This window comes from Musca autumnalis, unplaced genomic scaffold, assembly GCF_047663935.1.
Source record: "Musca autumnalis isolate F117 unplaced genomic scaffold, ASM4766393v1 scaffold_1, whole genome shotgun sequence".
NCBI lineage: Eukaryota > Metazoa > Arthropoda > Insecta > Diptera > Muscidae > Musca > Musca autumnalis.
The window spans coordinates 246,480,379-246,503,275 of NW_027411644.1; the positions used below are offsets into that span (position 1 = coordinate 246,480,379).

Below are 22,897 nucleotides of genomic sequence, written 5' to 3' on the forward strand. Positions count from 1 at the left end.
CTAGTGTTGCGTTTTTGAAGTCATTTTATACAAGCGTACTTTTTGAACAAAAAGAAGTACGGTTTTACATAAATGTATCAAAAAGGTTTATGTGTGTATTGTATTTGAAAATTAAAAAAAAAAAGTAATTCTTGTGAATCCCATAAAATTGGGTAAAATGTATGCGTTGTTAAAATTGTTGCCTCATGCGCGCATGCCATGTAAAAAATAATGTAATAATTCTTACCACCTGAAGGTAAGATGATACCTGCGTTACCAGCGTAAATTTTTCAAGAAAGATTTTTATGAAATAGGGAAATACCTTTGTTATTAACAGGTACATAGAAGTCATGTTTTGAAGAACACTTTTATTTGTAAAAAATATGATGAAACAGGTAGACAATATCTTACATGCTAGTGTTGTATGTATGGTACTTTATGTACGTTTTCGTTCACTTACTTCCACATTTTGTTTCAACACTGACACAATTTACGAATGAGAACCAAAACGGACAACGCATTTTTGAGCAGGCAAACCTTATTGTGTGAAAACGTTCTTAGTTACTTTGCAACCACCAATTAATAGACATCTCATCTGTACATATTTCGTCATATTTCATTGTTCTTCATAATTAATACTTTATTACAACTCATAAAACAACTTAAAGTTTTATTCAATAAATGAATTGATTGTTATGTTTAAACATCGTCTTTCATTCAATCGACCACCTCCGTAAGAACATAACAATTTGGCGACGAGGATTTTGGAACAATATGTATCATTCTCGCTAACAATTTGGCGACGAGGATTTTGGAACAATATTTATCATTCTCGCTAACAATTTGGCGACGAGGATTTTGGAACAAAGATGTATCATTCTCGCTAACAATTTGGCGACGAGGATTGTGAATCAAAAACCGCTCACACAGTAACAAAAGGAATTTCACAATTTCATCAGAACTTTCAACAAGGCTGCGTAATAACATCAAGACGTCGCACACAATAAAAGTTGTGGCAGGAAGATTTTCAAGGAAAACATCAAAAGGCACAGGCGCAAGTTCATCAGGAATATTCTAACAAGAATTTTCAAGAAATCTTCAGCGATCAACACTCACACAAACAACAATTTGCAGTCTCACATACATATACAGAATTTTTTTCAGCTCAACACACACACCATTACAACGTTGGGAATTTCATCATTTTTGCTGTACACACATACAACGACAGCGTCTTAAAAAATTCGTAACGGCTGAAAACATACAGAGACCAAAAAAAAATCTAGTCATGTCGGAACAAGCGAATATTGTGAAATTACTTGCACAACAGCAAGAACAAATTGCGACCCAACAGGAAATGCTAAATAAACTCACACAATTCATCGCTGGACAACAACAAGGTGCAAACACAGTTTCTTCATCAAATCCAGGAGAATCATCAGTGGCAAAAGCCCACCTCATGGAATCTTTAGCTAATTCCATGACGGATTTTCACTATGAGCCTGACAGTGGTTTATTATTTGAATCGTGGTACAATCGTTTCAAACACATCTTCGAAAGGGAAGCAAGTGCACTGGACGATGCAGACAAAGTAGGAAATTTGTGGAGAAAAATGTCCAACCACATTCATGAGCGTTTCAAGAATCACAAAGATGGAAAATGAAGATTTTAAAGAATACGCCAGTCGTGTCAATCTTCAGTGTGAACTTTTTAAACTGGATGACTTAACTACAGACCAGTTCAAGTGTTTAATTTTCATACTTGGTCTTAAATCATCACAAGACAGTGACATCAGAATCCGTTTATTAAGGCATCTTAATGAAAGTAAGGAAGTAGTCAACTTAGAAAAGCTAGCTGATGAAACACAAAGCATTTTGGATTTGAAAAGTGACACAGCACTAATTGAGGGAAGTCAAAAACAGTGCAACAAAATTGGTAAGCCTCAACAAAAACAAAAGATACCAAAAACAGCATGTTGGTATTGTGGAGATATGCATTATGCAAAACATTGCCCCTACTCCAAGCACAAGTGTACCAAGTGTCAACAGATTGGTCACAAAGAAGGATTTTGCAACAGCATGCACATGCAGAGCAAATCAAAACACAACAACGACAAACATCAACAAAGCAAAACCAATCATGATCAAAACTCAGAACAGAACAATGTGAGTCATCAGAATTTTAACAACAAAACAAAATTCAGCACAAAAACAGTATCTACAACAGATCCAGTCAAAATCAAGCAGGCAAGAAAATATGCTGCAGTGAGTATTAATTCAAAGCAAGTGAAACTACAGTTGGACACGGCATCAGACATTACCATAATTTCCAAATCAACGTGGAAAAGAATCGGAAAGCCGGATGCATTTGAAACCACAGCCACCGCCGAAGATGCAGGTGGCAATAAACTCACATTTTTTGCAAAACTTTTTCCAATAGAAGTGTCAGTTGCAGGAAAATCAAAAATTGTGGATTGTTACATTTCAAATTTGGAATCATTAAATGTCCTAGGCATAGATTGGATTGAGAAATTTAATCTATGGGATATTCCAATAGCGAAATGGTGTCATCAGATCAAGTTCACAGGAACTAAGTCATTTAACAATGTTTATCAAGTACTCAATGCTCACTTTCATCCCAGCCCAAATAGGCAAGTCAAAACAGCACTCAAAAAAAGGGAAGAGGAAGGAGCGACCGCAAAAGCATCTCCAAGAAGAAAAACTCACAACGTATTCAACGTTCATAAATTATCACCTTTGGACATATTACTTCGAGAATTCAACATTAAATTGCCGTATACAGATTCTACAGCATATCAACCTGAATCATCCGCAGAAGACAACCAGTTGAAGTAATATCCAGAACCCAGGTTCAAACTTAAAAGGGGAGATATTAGGGTAACCCTAGTACTACCACATAAAATGCAACAATCTGGCAGCATCATAGCAGTGTTGCATGCATCAGTAGTATTAAGTTATTATCTCTCTCTACTCATTGTCAGTACACAGTCAGTTAGTTACTTTGCAACCACCAATTAATAGACATCTCATCTGTACATATTTCGTCATATTTCATTGTTCTTCATAATTAATACTTTATTACAACTCATAAAACAACTTAAAGTTTTATTCAATAAATGAATTGATTGTTATGTTTAAACATCGTCTTTCATTCAATCGACCACCTCCGTAAGAACATAACACAACCATAGTTCTAAATTAAGCTAATCGTTCCCAGTACATTTCTTGTGTCATCGAAAAAAAATAAGTCTCAATAAATTGATTACTTACTTACTTACTTACTTGACGACTAATTTTTTTCGTTCGTCTATATTCGTAGACACATTCGATACTATACTAATTTTTAATACTATAACAATTTTTCGTTTATGTTATCGGAAAAATAGTAAAAATTAGTAGATTCTTGCAGTTCTGGAACAGACCATTAGTTAACAACCCATCAAAAAGATTGCCTCCAAAGAGGCAGTTAAGACATACAGTGAGTGTCAAAAATATTCGGTTTTCAATTTCACCAATAATAACACCTCAGTATTTTAGAAGCCCATGCCCAATATCCAAAAAATCAAGTACTTAAAAAAATGTTGGTCCTGTGGCAATTAAAAAGTGTATGTAACATGGATCCATGGCAACCCTATAAGCGAGAATAACAAAGAAAACGTTGTTAACCCTGTTTTCTATGCGTCAAAAATATTCGGTTTTTGTAACTTTTGTTAACTATTTTGCCAAAAAACAGGTCATTATCGAACTTTTTCTGCAATATTAGTATACAATTTAATAACTGTGAACAGAATCTTTGTTCCTTTGGCCAAAAATATTATATTTTAGAGCAATTTACTAAAATTTAGCGCTTAGGAAAAACGCTATGCCAGAAAAGAGAAAACTAGTCATATTTCATTATAAAAACAGCAGAAATAAAGGGAATTTTTGCTTATTTTTAAATATTTAGTCGAATATAGTTCAAATCATGTGCAAAAGCCTCGTTAATATAAGAATAACAGATTTCATGAAACACATAAGCCAGCCAAAACAAAGAACTAGGAGGGAAGGTAGAAGAATATCCTGAAAAATTACGGCTAAACCGCCCTTAATTTCCTTAAAATTTGTCACTGAGTCCTAAATGACTTCCAGAAGATAGAAAATATGCACTTACATTACAAAAAAAATCGCAATGATAAAGCCTTTCATGGCCTTTTAACACATCATAAGTCATTGATAAATACATGTCTCCTAGAAGCTCCTTTGTACTTTTTGTGTTGGAGTACACAGAAAGGCCGGAAACTTGGTGGTATACTGATTTTCCTGCTTAGGCATTCAAAACTAACTCCATTTCACCAAGTTTCTGATGTACATCAAGTTTTGAAGGTACATCAAGGCGAAACTTGAACTAAATTTTTGGTTACGTAAATAAGCCGATGGTTTGTGATGTGTTACAGGGCCATGAAAGGCTTTATCCTTACGATTTTTTGTAATGTAAGTGCATATTTTCTATCTTCTGAAAGTCATTTAGGACTCAGTGGCCAATTTCAAGGAAATTAAGGGCGGTTTAGCCGTAATTTTTAAGGAGATTCCTCTGCCTTCCCTCCTAGTTCTTGGTTTTGGCTGGCTTATGTGTTTGACGAAATCTGTTATTCCTATATTATCGAGACTTTTGCACGTGATTTGAACTATATTCGACTAAATATTTAAAAATAAGCAAAAATTCCCTTTATTTCTGCTGTTTTTATAATGAAATATGACTAGTTTTCTCTTTTCTGGCATAGCGTTTTTCCTAAGCGCTAAATTTTAGTAAATTGCTCTAAAATATAATATTTTTGGCCAAAGGAACAAAGATTCTGTTCACAATTATTAAAATGTATACTAATATTGCAGAAAAAGTTCGATAAGTTACAAAAACCGAATATTTTTGACGCATAGAAAACAGGGTTAACAACGTTTTCTTTGTTATTCTCGCTTATAGGGTTGCCATGGATCCATGTTACATACACTTTTTAATTGCCAACATTTTTTTAAGTACTTGTTTTTTTGGATATTGGGCATGGGCTTCTAAAATACTGAGGTGTTATTATTGGTGAAATTGAATACCGAATATTTTTGACACTCACTGTATTCTGATTTTTATTGTACAAAGGACGAAAGAAATATTCTAGAGACGTGGAAACATCCGTATTACCCCCTGTTTTTGTAGCTAATTTTTGTTCGTTCGTCTATATTCGTAGACACACTTTTCCTCTGTTCCTGATTGGCTGGTACGCCGACTTTGACATTTGTTCCAGTTTTTTGACGTATTTGCCATTTTTCCGTTCCCGAACTATTTCAAAAAACTTTTGTGTGAGAACAATTTTTTTGCAGTTCTCTCTTTTACGAGTTTTACTATTAAAAAGTACGGGAACGAAGCTATTTTTTCATTTATGTTAGTCCCAATTTACATTAGGCGAGTTTACTTGCGGCAATTGTCAATTGTCAAACTGACAATTGCCGCAAGTAAACTCGCCTAATGTAAATTGGGACTTATCAAAAAAAAAAAAATAATAAAAATTAGTAGATAGTAAAAATTAGAGATCCTGCAATACAGGAAAAGACCAATTCTATACTATACTAATTTTTAGTTCATATTTACATTAGGCCATTTTCCTTGCGGCAATTGTCAGTTTGATGGTGAGAGAGGTGAGGCATATAGTAACCCTTTGCCTCTCAAAACCCTCTCTCACCAACAAACTGACATTTGCCGCAAGGAAAATGGCCTAATGTAAATTGGGGATTACTACGATAACAATTTTTCCTTTATAGCTCTGTTCCAGAACTAAAAACTGTTTTACAATTTTTGCCACTTTTACACATTTTGCGATCCCGTACACAAAATTTATATGAAAATCGTTTACGGCTTTTACAACTTTTACCACTTTATAAAGTACGGGAACAGGCCATATGTTATAGGAAAAATAGTAAAAATTAATAGATTCTTGCAGTTCAGGAACAAACCAATAGTTAACAATTTCTCGTTTAAAAATCAGCGCTATACATTTACTCGCCTTGGATCAAATCGATACACAAAAATTCACAATTCGTGTGAAAAGAATAAAATTTTTTACAAAAACAGGGGGTAAAAGGAGACAATAGCTCTGTTCCTTTACGTGCAAGAATCTTCAAGTTTTTCCACTTTTTTACGCGAAAAGCGTTCCTTTACTTCAGACACTATCCAATTCATATGGGAGTAGTTTACAACTTTTACTACTGTTGCTGGTTTTACCATTTTCAAAAGTAAAGGAACAGACCAAATGAGGATTTATTTGTTGTATACGGAATTGACTTTTGAAATCCGTCGGATTAAATCCGGTTATATGCAAGCGCTTTATAATACAAGACTATAAGTCAAGTTTAGGTTGATATATATACCATAGTTATCCCTTGGGGTCCTGAGTATAACGATATACATTTTGTCTTGCACAAGTCCATACTTCCCGAGATGTGAGCATTTAAAATCTGTAAATACCAATGATATTGGACCCTATCCATAGGTGAAAGCATTAAAATTCAAGATGAAGACCGGCCACCCAAAAAAATTTGTTTTTAAAGGAAATTTAACCGCAGCCGGTGTTGGTCCCTGTTCATAGGTAAAAGTCTTAAATTCCCGAAAGGTAGTCCACCCAGTTAAACTTCTAATTTCTAAAGGAAATTTTAACTGTGGGTTTTGCACAACTTTGAAGTTCCATATATCGGGAAGTATCGACAAGGGCTATTTGTGTTATATATACATATCAACCTGATCCGGGACCGGGCCCTAAACCTAACATGTTCCGAAGATACTGATAACACGCTAAAAGGAAGCTGCTTCGAAAGATGTACAGATTGCTTTGCTTCAAGTGTGGATACCTTTGCTGTACCAATTAACATTAAGATAATTTAACGTATTGAGTTATTCTTCAAAATTTTGAAGGCACATCGACAAGTATGGGCATTCTCAGAATTCATATTATTGTTGTCAGGACACAATACTTATGGTAACCATATGGGAGGAGAAACTAAACTTCCCTATAAAATATCCCTGAAATGTTATCGATTTTCCGTTCCAGTTAGGCCTATATCCGACATAAATCTGGTCGATTCCCTGAAAACTAATAAAGAAAAGATATACTACGCCCATGTTATTTTCAAAATATTTTAAATGTTTATTAATTTGATTCCTCCTTAACATTACTCAACAGTTTACAATCTTCAAGTAAAACCTTTGATGTACTTGCACCAAAAGAATCCGTCTCATTCATTTCATCCTCATCTTCAGATTCGTTGGCGCTGGCTTCATTCAAAACTAGATCTTCATCACTCTCAGATGAATCCACTGTGGAATCTTCTTCAATTGCTTTTTGTAATCTATTCCTTCTTCCTTTTTGCTTCTTCTTCTGTTGTACATTTGTTGATTGATTTGAATCATTTTCCTCTTCATTATCCTCACCTGACCAGGATGATTCATTTGTGGACTTGTCTGAATTTTCATCATCGTCATCATCATATTCTTTAATTCCTGCAGCTTTACGTTTCAAATATCTACGTTTTGTGCTTATGGTGGTATTTTCATTTGTTTCCGAAACATGATCAGCTTTTCCATCAAGTATATCTTTAATACTATTTAATACCGAATTGATATTGCGAAATATTTCTGTAGGAGGTAAAGCGGCTGAGGTTTGTTTCTTCTGCGAATTAGTTATGGTCTCTTTCAGTTCATTATATTTTTCCTCCTGGGCAGTCATTTCTTTGAGATCTTCTTGAATTTCTGGTACCAAAAGTAACTTGTCTTTGGCACTTACCCTTATCACTTCGGTGTGTTCACCTGCACTGTGTTCCTCGGCAATTTTATCATAATTAACCAATTCAGGTCCAGCACAATAATCCAATGCCGTAAAACGAAAAGCATCCGCCTTATATAGACGCCAAAATATATAGCGAACTTCGTCGTATTTCATTTGTCGTGTAGCTTTAAGTGAATTAATGAAAGCGACAATTTCACGCCATGTTTCCAAGCTTACAGATATTTTGACAAACTCTTTTGTTGGTTGTTTAAAATATATGGCATACATAAGGTATATTCCACCAATGCGTCTCAGTAGATTCCTCTCCTCGTTACCTTTAGTGTTCGATAGGTATTTACCAAATTCATCATTGGCACAAATAGCTCTTTTGGCCATATGAAATAGGGTACAAGTTGTTTGTATCAATTCAAGTACGGACGACTGTATTGCATAGATGTACTGGAACGTTTGTTCTTTCCAAACTGAGCAAAAGCTGGAAAACTCAAAGGAACCCTTGCTAACGAATTCCTCTATTAATTTGTGGCTATCTTTATACAGTGCTCCTTCCATTTTGGGGTAGTTTCAAAGGATTTCACTTGGGATGTTATTGATTGTTTTGTTTACAAAGAAATGGGAATGTAAAATGGCCAGATAAAGTTTGTGAATCAAAACAAACCGCAAAAATCGATGTCGTTCGATAACAGATGACAGAAATGCATATTGCCATATCGTTCGAACAATAATACCCCAGAAAAGTTTCCCACAATAAGACGTCATTTAAGTTGTTGTTTAAATTGCCCAAAATTCTTATTCAATCTGCAAGAGTAAATTAGGTTAAAATTTCGAAAAAATTTAAATTTTTTCTCTTCAATTACGATTATACATAGCTATTGTTGTAAAAGTTCGGGTGCATTCCGAAGCTCTTTTCTGGAAGTTAGAGGAGTGGAAACAAAGAAGATAAGAACATACGAAATACACATAGCCCAGAAACTCTGCGTTCACCTTACTACTTTTCAAAAAATGATACTAAAGCATTAAAAAATGGATAAATGAGAACACAAACATAACAGTGGTGTTACTTTTAGCCCTGTTCCTTTACGTGCAAGAATCTTCAAGTTTTTACCACTTTTTACTTGAAAAGCGTTCCTTTACTTCACACACAATGCAATTCATATGGGAGCAGTTAACAACTGGTCTGTTCCAGAACTGCAAGAATCTACTATTTTTCACTATTTTTTTCGATAACATAAAGGAAAAAATGTTATCGTAGTAAAAAGTAGTAGCTTCTTGCAGGTTCTGCAACAGACATAACTTTTACTATTTTTGTCAGTTTTACCATTTTCATAAGTAAAGGAACAGACCGTTTGTTATACAGACGAGAATAGGGCGCGTTCTATTTATAAAAAATTTAAATGTATACCATGTGGTCACTCCATTTGTACAAAATTCAGATCTGTAAAAGTATAACGACTGTCACTTTCATAAAACATACCGTGTAGAAACGCCTTTAGCTGTGTGAAATGAATAGGAATGGAAGCTGCCAACTGAAGGAATTGTGCCAATTTCACACAAATCAATAGGAGTTATATTGGAGGGTGCGAACGGCCAGTTGAATAGATGTTGGGTGTCGTGAGTGCTTTGATAGTAGAATGTCACCTGTTTAGGCTTAAGGTGAGTTGAAGCATTAAGCTCGGATCGGGACCAACATTTTTCCACAGGTAGGCCTCGTTACCCCGATTACAAATATATATAATATTTATTACGGCAGTCCTTACTTCCCGAGATATGGGCCTCCGAAGTTCCGAAAATTCCATTGTTAAATGTCGGCTACTTAGGGAAAAATTTCAATTTAAAAGAAAATGTTGTCCCCCTTCCCTAGATTGGTTCCTGACCATAGGAGAAAGTCTTAAATTCCCGGCCGAAGGCCGGCAATGTAGGAAAAATTATAATTTTATCCGAGCTTAATGCTTCAACTCAACTTGCTCCCCTGTTTACAGCACCTTTGTAGGAGTTAAGAATGATACTGTAACAATTATGTAGAGTTGTGCCAGTAGAGAAAGCGTTTGCTTATGCCTCTCCGAAACTCCTGGAGGATGTTGGTTTAGGACTTTACTGAATTTGTTGACTTTTATGGCTTCGGCGACCGAAAAGTTCGTTATCGACATTCCGTTGACATCCAATGGAATGAAATGTTAGCATCTGAAATTACGGAATTTGTCTAAAATTTGCAGAAATAAGTCAGATTCAAACATTGACCACCTTTCGGACTATATCGGTCCTATCCAACTCAAAATTTCAAATAACTTTAAGTACATGTATCCGATTGTTTTGATTTTTTGCGATAGGTTAAACTGATGGCCCCTATTGCGACGGTACAATTTTTTTTTTTCTAAGATAAGGTCACAAAGTACTAAAATACACTTATCCGATCGTGTTGATTGTTTATGCGGCAGATCTGACCCGCTTCCCCTATTACCAAGATTTTTTTGGGACAAGTCCATGCTTCCTAAGATAATGGCACAATAGCACAAAGAACCCTGTCGGCACACACAAAAATTATTTATGACCTACGAATTGAGTATCAGATTTGTACACAACTTTGCACATCATAAAATGGGCACTGTGGTGTAGTTTTGCCCATGACCATGCTTCTTCACATAATGGTCTAAAAGTTAAAAAAACCCTGCTGTGGCCAACAAAGATGGCTGTAGGTGTTATAAAGAGCGACTGACATTGGTCCAACTTCAACTTTTGCACATCGCAATACCTATTTCTCGTAAAATTAAATCAAGTTCGAAGATAGACTATATCGTACTACTACTTCCCATACCTCCCTCACAAATATCTAAATTTAATGGCTGTTCGAGGATTGTTTTGAAATGTTCATCGAAGGTAGTCTCTATGATTCTGATTACAACGATATAATTTACTTGATATAGAAAAAGACTTCAAAAAATACTTCGTATCTACAAATTTGTAAAAATGGTTTATAAATAGAAGTTATTAAATCAGCCTTTGTCTTCTAGCCATTTACATTCAAAATATGCCTGATGAGCTGGCCTAAACCACCACCTAAACGATCGTAGCATAGTGGTTGGGTGTGTGGTACTTCGCTAGAATTCATTTTTCAATACAAATTCCTTAGGCCATGTTAGTTCGATTAATTCAATTAATTGCTATAATTTATTGTTGGTCAGTTCATGCTTCCTGACATTATGACCAAAAAGCTCAAATTCGAAAAGAATGACTCCCAAAATTTGTTCCCGTCCCAAGATGGATAAGTCGGTCCTTTCCTCAAGGCGCAACATTTCGTCTGTTCCATAACTGCAAGAATCTAAAAATTTTTACTAATTACATAAAGGAAATATTAGCGGTATTCACTCTCGGTGGTAGATTCAGAACTCTTGTATATGTACTAGTGTTTTTTAAAACGAAGTGTGACCGTCTTTTTTGTGAATATTGTAAACAAATCATAACATCTTAACATCGTCGTCAGTCTATCTTTTAGTTTCAGTTTTAATTTTAATTTAATTTATTTCTTTCGTCGTAAGAAATCCTATAGGCCATAAGTAGTTACATAATACAACTTAAGTTAATGTTGTCCTCTGGAGACTAGCCTAAAATTAGACAATAAAGATAATAAAGTAACAGTAAAACAAAAGTTACACTTTAAAAAGATTCCTTACTCTGTAGCAGGCTACACCCTAAAAGCAATTTAAAAGCAAATACAAAATTATGAGATCAAAAAAAGAAAGAAATCAAAATAATAATAAAAACTTCTTTCATAAAAATTTTATTTTTCTTGGCCTCCATTCTTTTATTCCTTTTTTTTTCATTTTTCTACCAGAAACCAAAACAATCAGCCGTTCTACACCCTTGTACAAGTACAATGCAATGTTTATAATACTTTTCGGTCGAGTAAATTAACAAAATACGTTCATGTATTTTGTTGTCGTGGTAGTGTAAACAGTTGTAGATCTACAATGTTAACAAGATGTACAAGATCTACAATGCCACTTTACCACCATGAGTGAATACCGCTATTGCTATCGTAGTAAATATAAGTACATTTTTGCAGGTTGTGGAACAGACATATTATAATTTTGATATAGGGTCTCTCGTACTAAAGTTTTTAGTAATCTTTGTTACAATCCTATAATTTTATTATTTAACCTAACTTCTCTTACCCTAACTACAGGTACCGCAATACATCCTCGATGATGCCTATCGGCGTCGGGAATATTGTAAAATTATTTGTACGCAACCAAGACGAATTGCTGCAATTTCAATTGCAAAGCGTGTGTGTAATGAACGTAATTGGCAGGATGGAACTGTGGTGGGCTATAAGGTACGCGTGTATATTTAATTTCCCAGTTTAAAATATACCGGGTAAAAATATAAAAATCTCTTTTTAAGGTTGGCCTGCATGCCAGTGTTAGCGATTACACGCGTTTGCTTTACTGTACCACTGGTGTTCTGCTGCAGAAACTTATACGAGAAAAAACATTAACACCCTATACCCACATTATATTGGATGAAGTGCATGAACGTGATCAAGAAATGGATTTTTTACTTATTGTTGTGCGAAGATTGTTGATAACAAATTCAAAACATGTTAAAGTTATACTCATGTCAGCAACAATGGATACAACAGAGGTGAGATTTATAAGCTTGGATAATTAAAAGATCAGTTAAAGAAAGATTTGTGTTTTTATTAGTTTTCCAATTATTTTACAATACGACGAAATCCAGCTCCTGTAGTAAGGGCCGATACACGTCGTCTCTTTCAAGTAAGAGAGTTTTATTTAAACGATTTAGATGATTTGAATACTCATGTAAGTATGAAATTCTCAGGGAGTACATTTATGTATGTTTATATTTTCCACTCTATTTTGCAGAAAGTACAAGTGGAATTGGCTGAACCTGGCATATCAACTGAAATGTTTCATTTGGCCTTAAAATTAATTGTAATTATTGACAATATTGAAAAACAGGAAGCATCTCTCAATCCGGATGTCAATGAAACAACAAGTAAAACTTCGATTTTAATATTTTTACCTGGCATAAATGAAATTGAACAAATGTTAAGAAAAATCCGTTTACTATGTCAAGCAGAAAGGTAGTGTCCAATATCAATAATATGGTGACTTGATTACTTTGAGTGATGGATATTCCTTTCATTTCCAGGGATAAAGTTAAATTATGCTGTATACGTTTACATTCCGTGGTGTCGCCAGAAGAGCAAGTTAGAGCATTTCATCGTCCACCACCTGGTTATCGCAAAGTAATATTAGCTACAAATATTGCTGAAAGTTCCATTACAGTTCCTGATGTTAAATATGGTAGGCCAGAAATGTTTTTATGTTCTTCTAATTTAGAACAAAGGCTAATAAATATTTTCTTATTTTTCAGTTATTGATTTCTGTTTGACGAAAATATTAGTCACTGATAGTTCTACAAATTTTACAACATTACAATTACACTGGGCTTCTAAAGCCAATTGTCGTCAGCGTGCTGGTCGGGCTGGGCGAGTAATGAATGGCCGGGTATATCGTTTGGTGCCGCGAACATTTTATCAGGTAATATATTTACTGTTTATCCTCCTTTTCTGGCATTACATTTTTGATATTTGTTAAAATATGTGTTATATTAAATTTTGCACATCCCTTTTCATGTACAAAAGATGACATACCAAAAAAGTATTCAACGATATTTTTTGATATTTTTATATACAGTGAGTCAATTAATTGTATGTAGTATGTTTGTGGATAGTTTAAGATCCACTACCGGCATGAACCGCTACGAAATGCGTAACGGTCTTCTAGATATTGACAAAAATCTATAACAACACAAACTATTTTGCCTCAAAAATGTATTTACCAAAAAAGTATTCAACGATATTTTATTTGATGTTTTTGTTGTATATGTATATTTTGTAATATCTACTTTGCATTTTATTTCTTTTCAGAACTATTTAGACGATTTTAGTGTACCCGAAATGTTGCGATGTCCATTGGAAATGGTTGTTCTGAAGGCAAAACTTTTAAATATGGGTTCACCGCCCACTGTTCTAAATTTGGCGATGAATCCTCCAAACTTAAATGATGTACAAAATACAATTGTTACTTTGAAGGAAATTGGTGCTTTATATAAGTACATTGATGGTGAATATGCTTCAGATGATGGTGAATTATCATTTATTGGACGATTAATGGCCCATATGCCGTTGGATGTGAAATTATCACGACTCATTGTATTTGGATATATCTTTGGTTTATTGGAGGAGACCATTATTATAGGTAAGAGAAACACATACTACATTCATACATATATAAAGACTCAACAGACACAAAGTTTTTGCCATCTATTTTTACAATTCCAACAAACTTTTAAGTTGTAATACATAATGAAGCGTGGTTATAAACTAGGATGTCCCTACTCTTATCATTTGCCCATACAAGACAATAATGTTTATCAACAAATACACATAACAAAGAAACCAACACGAAAAAGGTACATAACAGAAACATCAAGAAACTCCACCAAAAATGTTTTTCGCCAATATCGTAAAAATTATCGTCAATTCATTCGCTAACAAAATTATTACCGATATTGGAAAACGAAGTTTTTCCTGTCACAAATTGAGCGACGAATGAATTGTTTTCAATTCATTCTCGTGTGTCGTTCTCGAACAAAAGATCTGCAAAACTATCGAGAAACATTAGAAAACAATATCGTTTTCGATAACAATGTATGGTGGGAACCCCCAATGTTCGTACTCATCGCAGGGTGGCAGGGTGTGTAGTGTGTTTGGCTACAAATCAGAAGTTGGTGTGTTCAAAATCAGCAGATAGCAAACTAAAAGAAAAAGCAAAACAAAAAATGTGGAGTGTTGAATTTAAACATAAACTAACCTCAATTTTTCTAAAAATAGTACATATGTTTTCTTACTTTTTTCGACTATCGATATGTGGTTAACCCCCAGTTTTTGTAAAAATTTTTATTCTTCTCACACGAATTGTCAAATTTTGTAGATCGATTTACTCGCTTTAGCGCAAATGTAGAGCGCTGATTTTTAAATGAGGAATTCTAAACGATATATGGAACGGGTATACTAAAAATTAGATGTGTATGTCATCTGGGGGCTGAGCTACGAATGCCTAAATTATTACGAATATAGACGAACGAACAAAAATAAGTTACAAAAACTGGGGGTAAATATGTAATTAAAAACAATTTAAGGAAGTACTTCCTTCCTAAGACATCACCACGGTTAATTTGTAAGTAGTACTACAGCCAACATTTACTGAATAGAGTCATTACTTGGTAATGACTTTTTTGCTGGGTGTATCTGATCGCTTTGATTTTTTTCCGACAGGAGGTTGTACTGTCTAATTGAGTAACCGAGTTGGAAAAAACTCTACATATCGTAATATTTACATCAAGTTCCAAGAAGTTCTATATCGGACAACACGAAAGCTCATAATGATATATGCCCCCAAATGTCCCAATATTTAAGGCCACTTCTCTCACAAAAAGGTATCCCTTCACAACTGGTAGTATTAGTGTATGAACAAATGTCTGGTTTTTTGTTCAGAATATGACCCTCTTAAAGAAGTCATTTTGTTCTTCTACGAGAATACATTTAGGTTTGGTTTTGGTCATCAGAAATGATGTTTCCGGCCACGTAATGACATGTATGTACCTCTTAATTCAGCTACTTTTTGGCATGAAACATTTTGCTGGGAAGTTCTCGATAATTGCTTTCTTTAATATCCTCAAATGCCACTATTTATTGTCCTCTTTGAAGTCCCTCTTGTTTTAACACCACCATCGTGCTCCAGAAGTGCTAAAAGAGCTAATATGTACAATATTTTTTCCAGCGGCTGGTCTAAGTGTACGTTCTATTTTCAAACCGGGTCAATTTAAACAAATCGGTGAACTAAAAGCCTACATACAGAGACTGAAATGGAGTGATGGCTCAGGTTCAGACCTGATAGCAATTTTAAATGCATATAAAGTAAGTACATAACTGTTTTTAAATTATATTCTATTATGGAATTTCAAATATAATCTTTCACCTTTATTCAGGAATGGTTAACAATAGATCCTGAAAATGATGATGACCAATATGCATGGGCAAATCGTAAATATATCAATTTACGATCAATACGTGAAATGCATTTACTTGTCGTTGAGTTGAAACAACGTTTAAAGTCATTTGGCATAAAACTGCGATCTCGTGAAAGAAATCCCCCAGTCGTCGAGGACTGGGAAAAATCTATAATGTTAAAAGTAATAATTGCCGGTGCATTTTATCCAAATTATTTTGTCTACACAAAGTTACAACATCCGGAAAAAGAACGTGATGATTTTCATGTATTATGCGGTCAAAATCCAAATCGTACAGTATATTTTACAAATTTCGATACACGACACATTGGCCAACTGTATGCGCGTTCTATTAAAGAACTATTAAAGGTTGTCGATATAAATCCCAAGAATGTCGATGTTAGCTTTCAGGCAAATTGTGAACGGGTATTGGTTATATTTAAAGATAACCCACATGGTGATGATAATCCAGATGCTGAAGCCATAAAAACACCTGGCTCCGTGTGCGCTGAAGTGTATAAAGCGGTAAAAATGCGTTGCTTAAATCTGCCCAATGCAATTAATGTTATGGAGTAAGTATTTAAACATAATTAAATTTTATTTCAGACAATTTGGAGTCGATATAGATTTGTCCGGATATTGTCTTTCTTTAATATGCTAATAATGTCCCATGATTTACAGCCCTCGTGCCGGTGTTAAATATGCCGAAGATCATGGCTTGGGAACAATGTGTGATGGAGTGTGGAAACCAACAAAGCGCCTTTTAATTAATGCCGAGTTGGTGGTATTGCCGTCGGTCTTTCAAAAAGATATAAGTGGTTATATTACGCATGTAAGTATTTAACTTTGAATAGGTTATATCTATGGAAAATAATACTACAAATCTGATCTCATTACAGATTGAAACCTGTAGCAAATTCTATTTTCAACCATTATCGGAAGCGGAACGTATCAATGAAATACAGGAGATGCTTGACGAAGCTAATAAACATGAAAACTGTAGATTTCCACATCCGGGCGCTGTAGCCAAGGGTATTATATTGGCAGCACCATTTGATGGCAAATATCATCGAGCGAAGGTGATTAAGGTCATTAATCAAACGAGGCATCATGCAGAATTTAAGGTTAAACTAAAAATAGTGTCCACTTTGGGAATGTTTAATAATCCTCGTTACTCTTTCAGGTTTTCTTCATCGACTATGGCAATACATCGATTGTTAATTTCAAAGAATTGCGTTACTTGTCGGAGACTTGTAAATATTTATCAGATATACCACCACGTTTATTTGAATGCCGTCTGGCTTTGGTGGAACCATCAACATTGAAATCTCCTAATGGCAAATGGACCGATGAGGCTATGGAATATATGCAAACCCATGCCGACTCAGGAGTTGTGGAAATAGAAATTTTCTCCGTTGTCGATGGAATTTCAAATATTCTCATTAAAAAAGATGGCAGTACCTTAAATCACATACTCGTGGAAAAGGGTTTGGCTCGTAGTGCTGATGAAAGTTATATGTCAAAGGTAATGCACAATATTTATACTCCTAACACCATTCAAACATACAGGCCAATCTTCTTTTGTAGACTGATCATGATTTTCGTATACGTAAACAATCTGTTGCCAATCGTTTCATGGAAGATGACCACTCTAGGCAAAATGAAGAATACTTGCGTTCCATTCGTCCAGAAATTGATATGGACACCGAACCTCCACCGAGGGAATTGTGTAAAAATGTAATGCGTTTACGTGGTCCCTTTACACCGCTTGATATAAACATATATTCCGCCATAAGGGTTGGTACATGGAAAACGGTGCAAATAGATCGCGATTCAGTGAATAATGTTAATATCGACAGTGATCCTTTCGATATGTATGAACGTTTAATTGTGGCATCGGAAATAAATGAAACTCACAAAGGTGATTCCCTTTTGGCTAGGAGTACAACAAGAATGCCCAACATTCATGGTTTTGGTGCACTAATGACTATGCTATTTTGTCCAACAATGCAAATAAAATGTAATAAAACGCGGACAAAATATGTTGCACTTTTGGCCGGTTTGGGTTATGATGAAAAGACCCATCAGCCCTTATATTCTGAACATGATATTGTTCTTAATTTAGATGTTGATATTCTACCGGATGATATAGAATTGGTAAGGAATTGTTAAGAAGTGGTAAACTTCCGCTTTAACTTCTCAAATTTAATTTCTTCCACATACAGATCAATCAGATACGTTCATCTATGGATGAGATACTTTATGCAGAACCGGATGAGGATCAACCAAATATACATCCCAAAGACAAACAGGAAATGACAACAAATATAAGGAATCTAATTTTAAGGTAAAAAAAGTTATAATTTTTATGTAATAATCAGTAAAAAATCTCTTTCTTGCAGACTTTTGGCTAAACAACGCAAATACATTGAATTGCACATTGACGTCAACGACAACAAGTGGGAGAAATTTGATGTTAACGAAGTTATAAACCCCACAAACAGACCAGAAAAACGTTCAATCTTTCCTTGCCATTCGTATTTGCACTTATATGATGAGAAATTTGAACGCACACATACTCTAACTATGCAATGCCAAGAATTACATCGTTTAAAACAGTTGTAAGTACAATTTGATACCGACAGCAAAATACCCTCAGCCTTTGATGATACAAAAAAATAGTAACAGGAGTGGTGGACCTAACAGTCCTAGCTACCAAATTTTAAAAGTATATGCATTTTCTACGTGACAAAGGAAGTTTTGAAAGTTTCCTAACTATTCCACTGACAGACCCAATCAACACTAAAAAAAATACAGGAAATTTTGAGCATATTCGAAATTGATCTATATCTGGTAGAATTATTACGACGTGCAAATTATTGGACCAAATCGGTTACTCCCTTCGAGATTTATCGTGCGCACCACTTTAGCGAACATTTTTAAAGTTCTTGTAGGAAACAGATTTTATTCAGGCAAATTTTTGATCGTATTTTTAGCCTAAAGGCTGAGAGTATAAAACAATTTTTCACCACCATATTAAAATAATTTTTTTTATTGTTTTCTTTTATTTCTAGTGATGGTACAATAGAACCTACAACATGTCGCCTTTGTGACTTACCCTTGGATAATATTGTTCAGTTGCGTATACATCTTCTTTCTCAGATGCATCGAGATCGCGAACAACACATACATTTCAAACCGAATACTAATTAGTTGCAATCTTAAGAAGACTAGGTCCTTTCTTAATAAATTCTCGGAAAAAAATTAATAGTGTGTGTAATATTTCGGCTAAAAAATTCAGTAAAGATTAAAACAAGTAAAATAAGGCTATGGTCAGACAGGGTCGACACAACCCTTGGACTTAAGTTTTCACGGAATTTCTTTTATATGACATATGTATTTTAGGGGTCCGGACATACATACATAGCAAACCAGAGATGTATCAAATACATACACCGTTGTTACTGGAAATGTAGGTTGTTTGTTATAATACAAAAATCTACAGACGAACAAGAGAAAATAAGGTGAACAAAATGCTTGAGGCGTGAAGTGAGGTAAAGTGTGTCTCAGAACATATCCGTATAACAATTAAAGCTGTGATATCCCTGTATATACTAGGCTGTATATACAACATGATTTGAATTATTGGCGTTGGTAAGCCCAGGGCTTCTACTTCTTGTCAGGTCGATGTGGATGACATTAATAAATCATTCATCGATATACCCACCGTTCCGGCAAATTCTAGTTTTTATAATAACATAACATTTCTGATATAGGATCTTTCGAGTTCATATGCGTTACATACGATGAAGTATTGCACAGTTTTGTAAATGGTAAATGTTTAGGTTTGATACATTCCAACTCAACTTCCCGAGCTCAGTCGATCACGGATGCTGATTGACATCATCGTGCATCACCTCAGCAAGTTCCCTCTGCGGAGACCGTAGAGTGTTGATGCTAACGAGCGGTGGTTGTTGAGTTTTCTCTCATTGGAATATGTAAATGTAGTAGTAGAAATCGACTCAGATCCTCTGCGATCGCTGCAATCCTCTGCGATTGCAAGAACCTCTGCGTTCACTTGTCGATTAGCCTTTGAAGAGTTAACTTGTCGCGTATTAACCAACCGTCTCGCGTTAATACTAACCGGCCTCTGTCGCCACCACAGATTACAATTGGTAATCCTTTGTTGTATATTAACAGGCCTCTGTCGCAACCCCAGATTACAGAAGGTAATCTTTGTTGTTTGAAAAGAAATATATTCACCAATAAACCAACTTATCTTTAATATTAAAAACTGATACTGCTTGTGTTTTTATTTTCTTTGGTTTCTTTTCTCTCTCCACTGCTCATCAAACGGTATCCTGAGCTATCGTTTGTCTAGCCTATGGATTTCCCCTCCCTCGCCTATTGGTTCAGATGGCATTGATCCAAAACTTATTCGTATACTACTGCCCCGTCTTCTACCTTATGTCACGTTTTTCTTCAACACTATTTTAACTACAAGCGTTTTCCATACTCATTTGAAGCACGCAAAAATTGTTCCTGTTCCCAAATCAAACATGGAATAACGACCCATTGCAATTTTACCATATATTTGATAAATTAGTACATATTCAAATATCAGAATACCTTCAACGAAATTCATTGTTATCTGATTTGCAATCGGGATTCAGAGCCGAACATAGTTGCATACGCGCATTATTGGACGTTTCGGAGTCTATAAGAAGTAACGTCGACGATAAGAAGACTTGTTTTTTAGTACTCTTAGATCATTCCAAGGCGTTTGATACAGTCGATCACAGCAATCTCTGCTTAAAACTTAAACGCTTTTTCAATTTCTCCAGCACTTCCACGTCCGTCATCAAATCTTATTTGTCAGACCGTACACAATCGGTATGCTCCAGGAGATCTATATCTAAGCCATTAGCTGTATGCAAAGGTATGCCGCAGGGATCTATAATAGGCCCTTTACTATTTAGCATGTATGCAAATGACCTTCCCAACCAACTAGTCCACAGCAACGTGCATATGTATGCCGATGATGTCCAAGTCTTTTTAAGCACACATGTCAAAGATGTAAGTCAGCCCCAGGGTACAACAGTCATGGTCAGTCCATACTTAAACTAAATTTTGATCTTGAAAGAATATGTAATTGGGCTAACGAAAATGGCCTTCTACTGAACCCGAAAAAATCTAAATGCCGAATTATACATAAAAACAAAAATATGCAAATTGAAAACACTGACATATTGGTGAATAACACTGTGCAACATTTTTAAGGTGATCTTGTGCAAACAATTCGAACTGAGGATTTTTTTAAAGTACAGACCCAAACGACAAGAACCCCTAGTTGGGTTTTGTTGTGTCAGATCCAGCTCGGATTTTATGGCCCCATCTAAACATGGTTAAATATTGAGTTTTTAAAGAAATTCGGGGCTATATCTGAAACCAATGCGAATCTTCTTCTGACCTCTGAATCAAATTTGTAGATAAGGACATGAATAAAATATTTGGAGAAATACTGAACTCGAAAAACTACATTTATTGCCTCAAATTTCAAAATATATGCCAAAATTCCACAATTTTTATACATTTCGCACGGTATCTCCAAAACCGTTAATTTTTTCTGAATATTTTCTTTTGGAAAAATATTCCCTGGAATGTAATACACAACTCTTCAGAACATGTCATTGTTGTAAAATGCCTCTATGCCAGAGTGAGGCAGAGGACATTTTTGGGTCTCTCTTGTGCTCTCAATGAGCGTAAATTCGTTTTTGTTCACAACGTGTTAGCATCTACACCAGCCATGCACTCGTCTTTACGAAAAAGTTAACTATAACTCTCTTTCCCATACAAAAACCAAAATAGCATTCTCTTCTTGTGCATCACTGATCTACACAGGCTGTGAGCGATAACAAATTTACGCTCACTTAGAGCACATGGGCTCTCTTGTGAGCACTGATGGACAGAACCCAGCAAAATTTATTTGAAGTTGTTCCTTGTGAAGTAGTGATTGAATAGCTTTTTTTGAAGCAGTCCACGCAGAGTCATGAAAAATGCAGTCCGTTTTTCACATGTTGACAATGTCCGATTTGAATCCATTTCATAAATTTTTCACATTTTAGAAATTTCAAAATTTTGCGAAAAAAAACTTAAAAAGACAAAGAACATAATTTGTTTCTTTTTAATTATAATAACAGCAATATGTTTGCATCCATAAAAAGTAATTTGTATACAAAAAATAATAAAAGTTATTTCGAACTACATCTTTGTTTGTAGCCAAAGAAGTAGTTGAATCATATGTTGTTGTGATTTATTCACTACAAAGAACTAATGCAAAATGTGTGCTTAAGAAGTAAATTATACAGTATCCTCACTGCACCATCCCAGCAAAATGTTCGATGACAGATCATGAGTTGAATCATAGGTGCAAGTGACTTGTCATAGGTGCAAATTTAGGTGAATCACCGATGAAATTTACAAGGGAGTGACACCTGATTTCACCTGTTCATTGTCATGGCATTTTGCACCAGTTCATTGTCATGACATTTTGCACCAGTTCATTGTCACGGCATTTTGCACCAGTTCATTGTCACGGCATTTTGCACCAGTTCATTGTCATGACATTTTGCACCAGTTCATTGTCATGGCATTTTGCACCAGTTCATTGTCACTGCATCTTGCACCAGTTCATTGTCATAGCATCTTGCACCGGTTCATTGTCATGGCTTCTTGCACCAGTTCATCGTCATGGCTTCTCGCACCAATGCTTTGGATCCGGATTTTTGCCAATCAGAAATAAAATTCGCAATACAATTATGTAATTTGTTGAATTAATAAGAGTACAATGCGCAGATGATTTGTATCGCCAGATGTTATTTTGTATGTAATTTTCAAAATTATATATTATATTAATCTGCAATATCATATTTATCTCTTCCGATTGCTGCAAGATACTTCTTTCAACTTGGGGGTTCCGTTTTTCCAATATTCGATAAATTA

General features: G+C 35.0%; 2 protein-coding genes across 3 annotated transcripts in view; one reads left to right on the top strand and one right to left on the bottom strand.

The window, feature by feature from the left end:
* Positions 1 to 19,120, top strand: part of LOC141389312 (probable ATP-dependent RNA helicase spindle-E) — a 31,591-nt gene extending 12,471 nt beyond the window's left edge. Inside the window, exons 1-17 of one of the 2 annotated variants that reach the window (XM_073960661.1) lie at positions 9,291 to 9,412; positions 11,982 to 12,131; positions 12,200 to 12,439; positions 12,502 to 12,618; positions 12,682 to 12,902; positions 12,971 to 13,125; positions 13,196 to 13,362; positions 13,752 to 14,082; positions 15,667 to 15,803; positions 15,875 to 16,467; positions 16,577 to 16,727; positions 16,795 to 17,019; positions 17,079 to 17,420; positions 17,483 to 18,052; positions 18,121 to 18,242; positions 18,298 to 18,516; positions 18,970 to 19,120. In XM_073960661.1, the coding sequence (XP_073816762.1) occupies positions 9,401 to 9,412; positions 11,982 to 12,131; positions 12,200 to 12,439; positions 12,502 to 12,618; positions 12,682 to 12,902; positions 12,971 to 13,125; positions 13,196 to 13,362; positions 13,752 to 14,082; positions 15,667 to 15,803; positions 15,875 to 16,467; positions 16,577 to 16,727; positions 16,795 to 17,019; positions 17,079 to 17,420; positions 17,483 to 18,052; positions 18,121 to 18,242; positions 18,298 to 18,516; positions 18,970 to 19,108 (3,891 nt within the window). In that variant the 5' untranslated portion in view covers positions 9,291 to 9,400 and the 3' untranslated portion in view covers positions 19,109 to 19,120. Of the gene's footprint in view, positions 1 to 9,290; positions 9,413 to 11,981; positions 12,132 to 12,199; positions 12,440 to 12,501; positions 12,619 to 12,681; positions 12,903 to 12,970; positions 13,126 to 13,195; positions 13,363 to 13,751; positions 14,083 to 15,666; positions 15,804 to 15,874; positions 16,468 to 16,576; positions 16,728 to 16,794; positions 17,020 to 17,078; positions 17,421 to 17,482; positions 18,053 to 18,120; positions 18,243 to 18,297; positions 18,517 to 18,969 lie in introns of those variants that run through there. The other variant, XM_073960660.1, reaches the window with a different exon arrangement.
* On the bottom strand, positions 7,168 to 8,446 carry Pbp45 (proximal sequence element A Pbp45). Its single transcript, XM_073960662.1, has one exon. It carries the CDS (start codon positions 8,351 to 8,353, stop codon positions 7,169 to 7,171), a length of 1,185 nt encoding a protein of 394 aa, XP_073816763.1. The 5' UTR covers positions 8,354 to 8,446; the 3' UTR covers position 7,168.
* Positions 19,121 to 22,897: the final 3,777 nt, after the last annotated feature.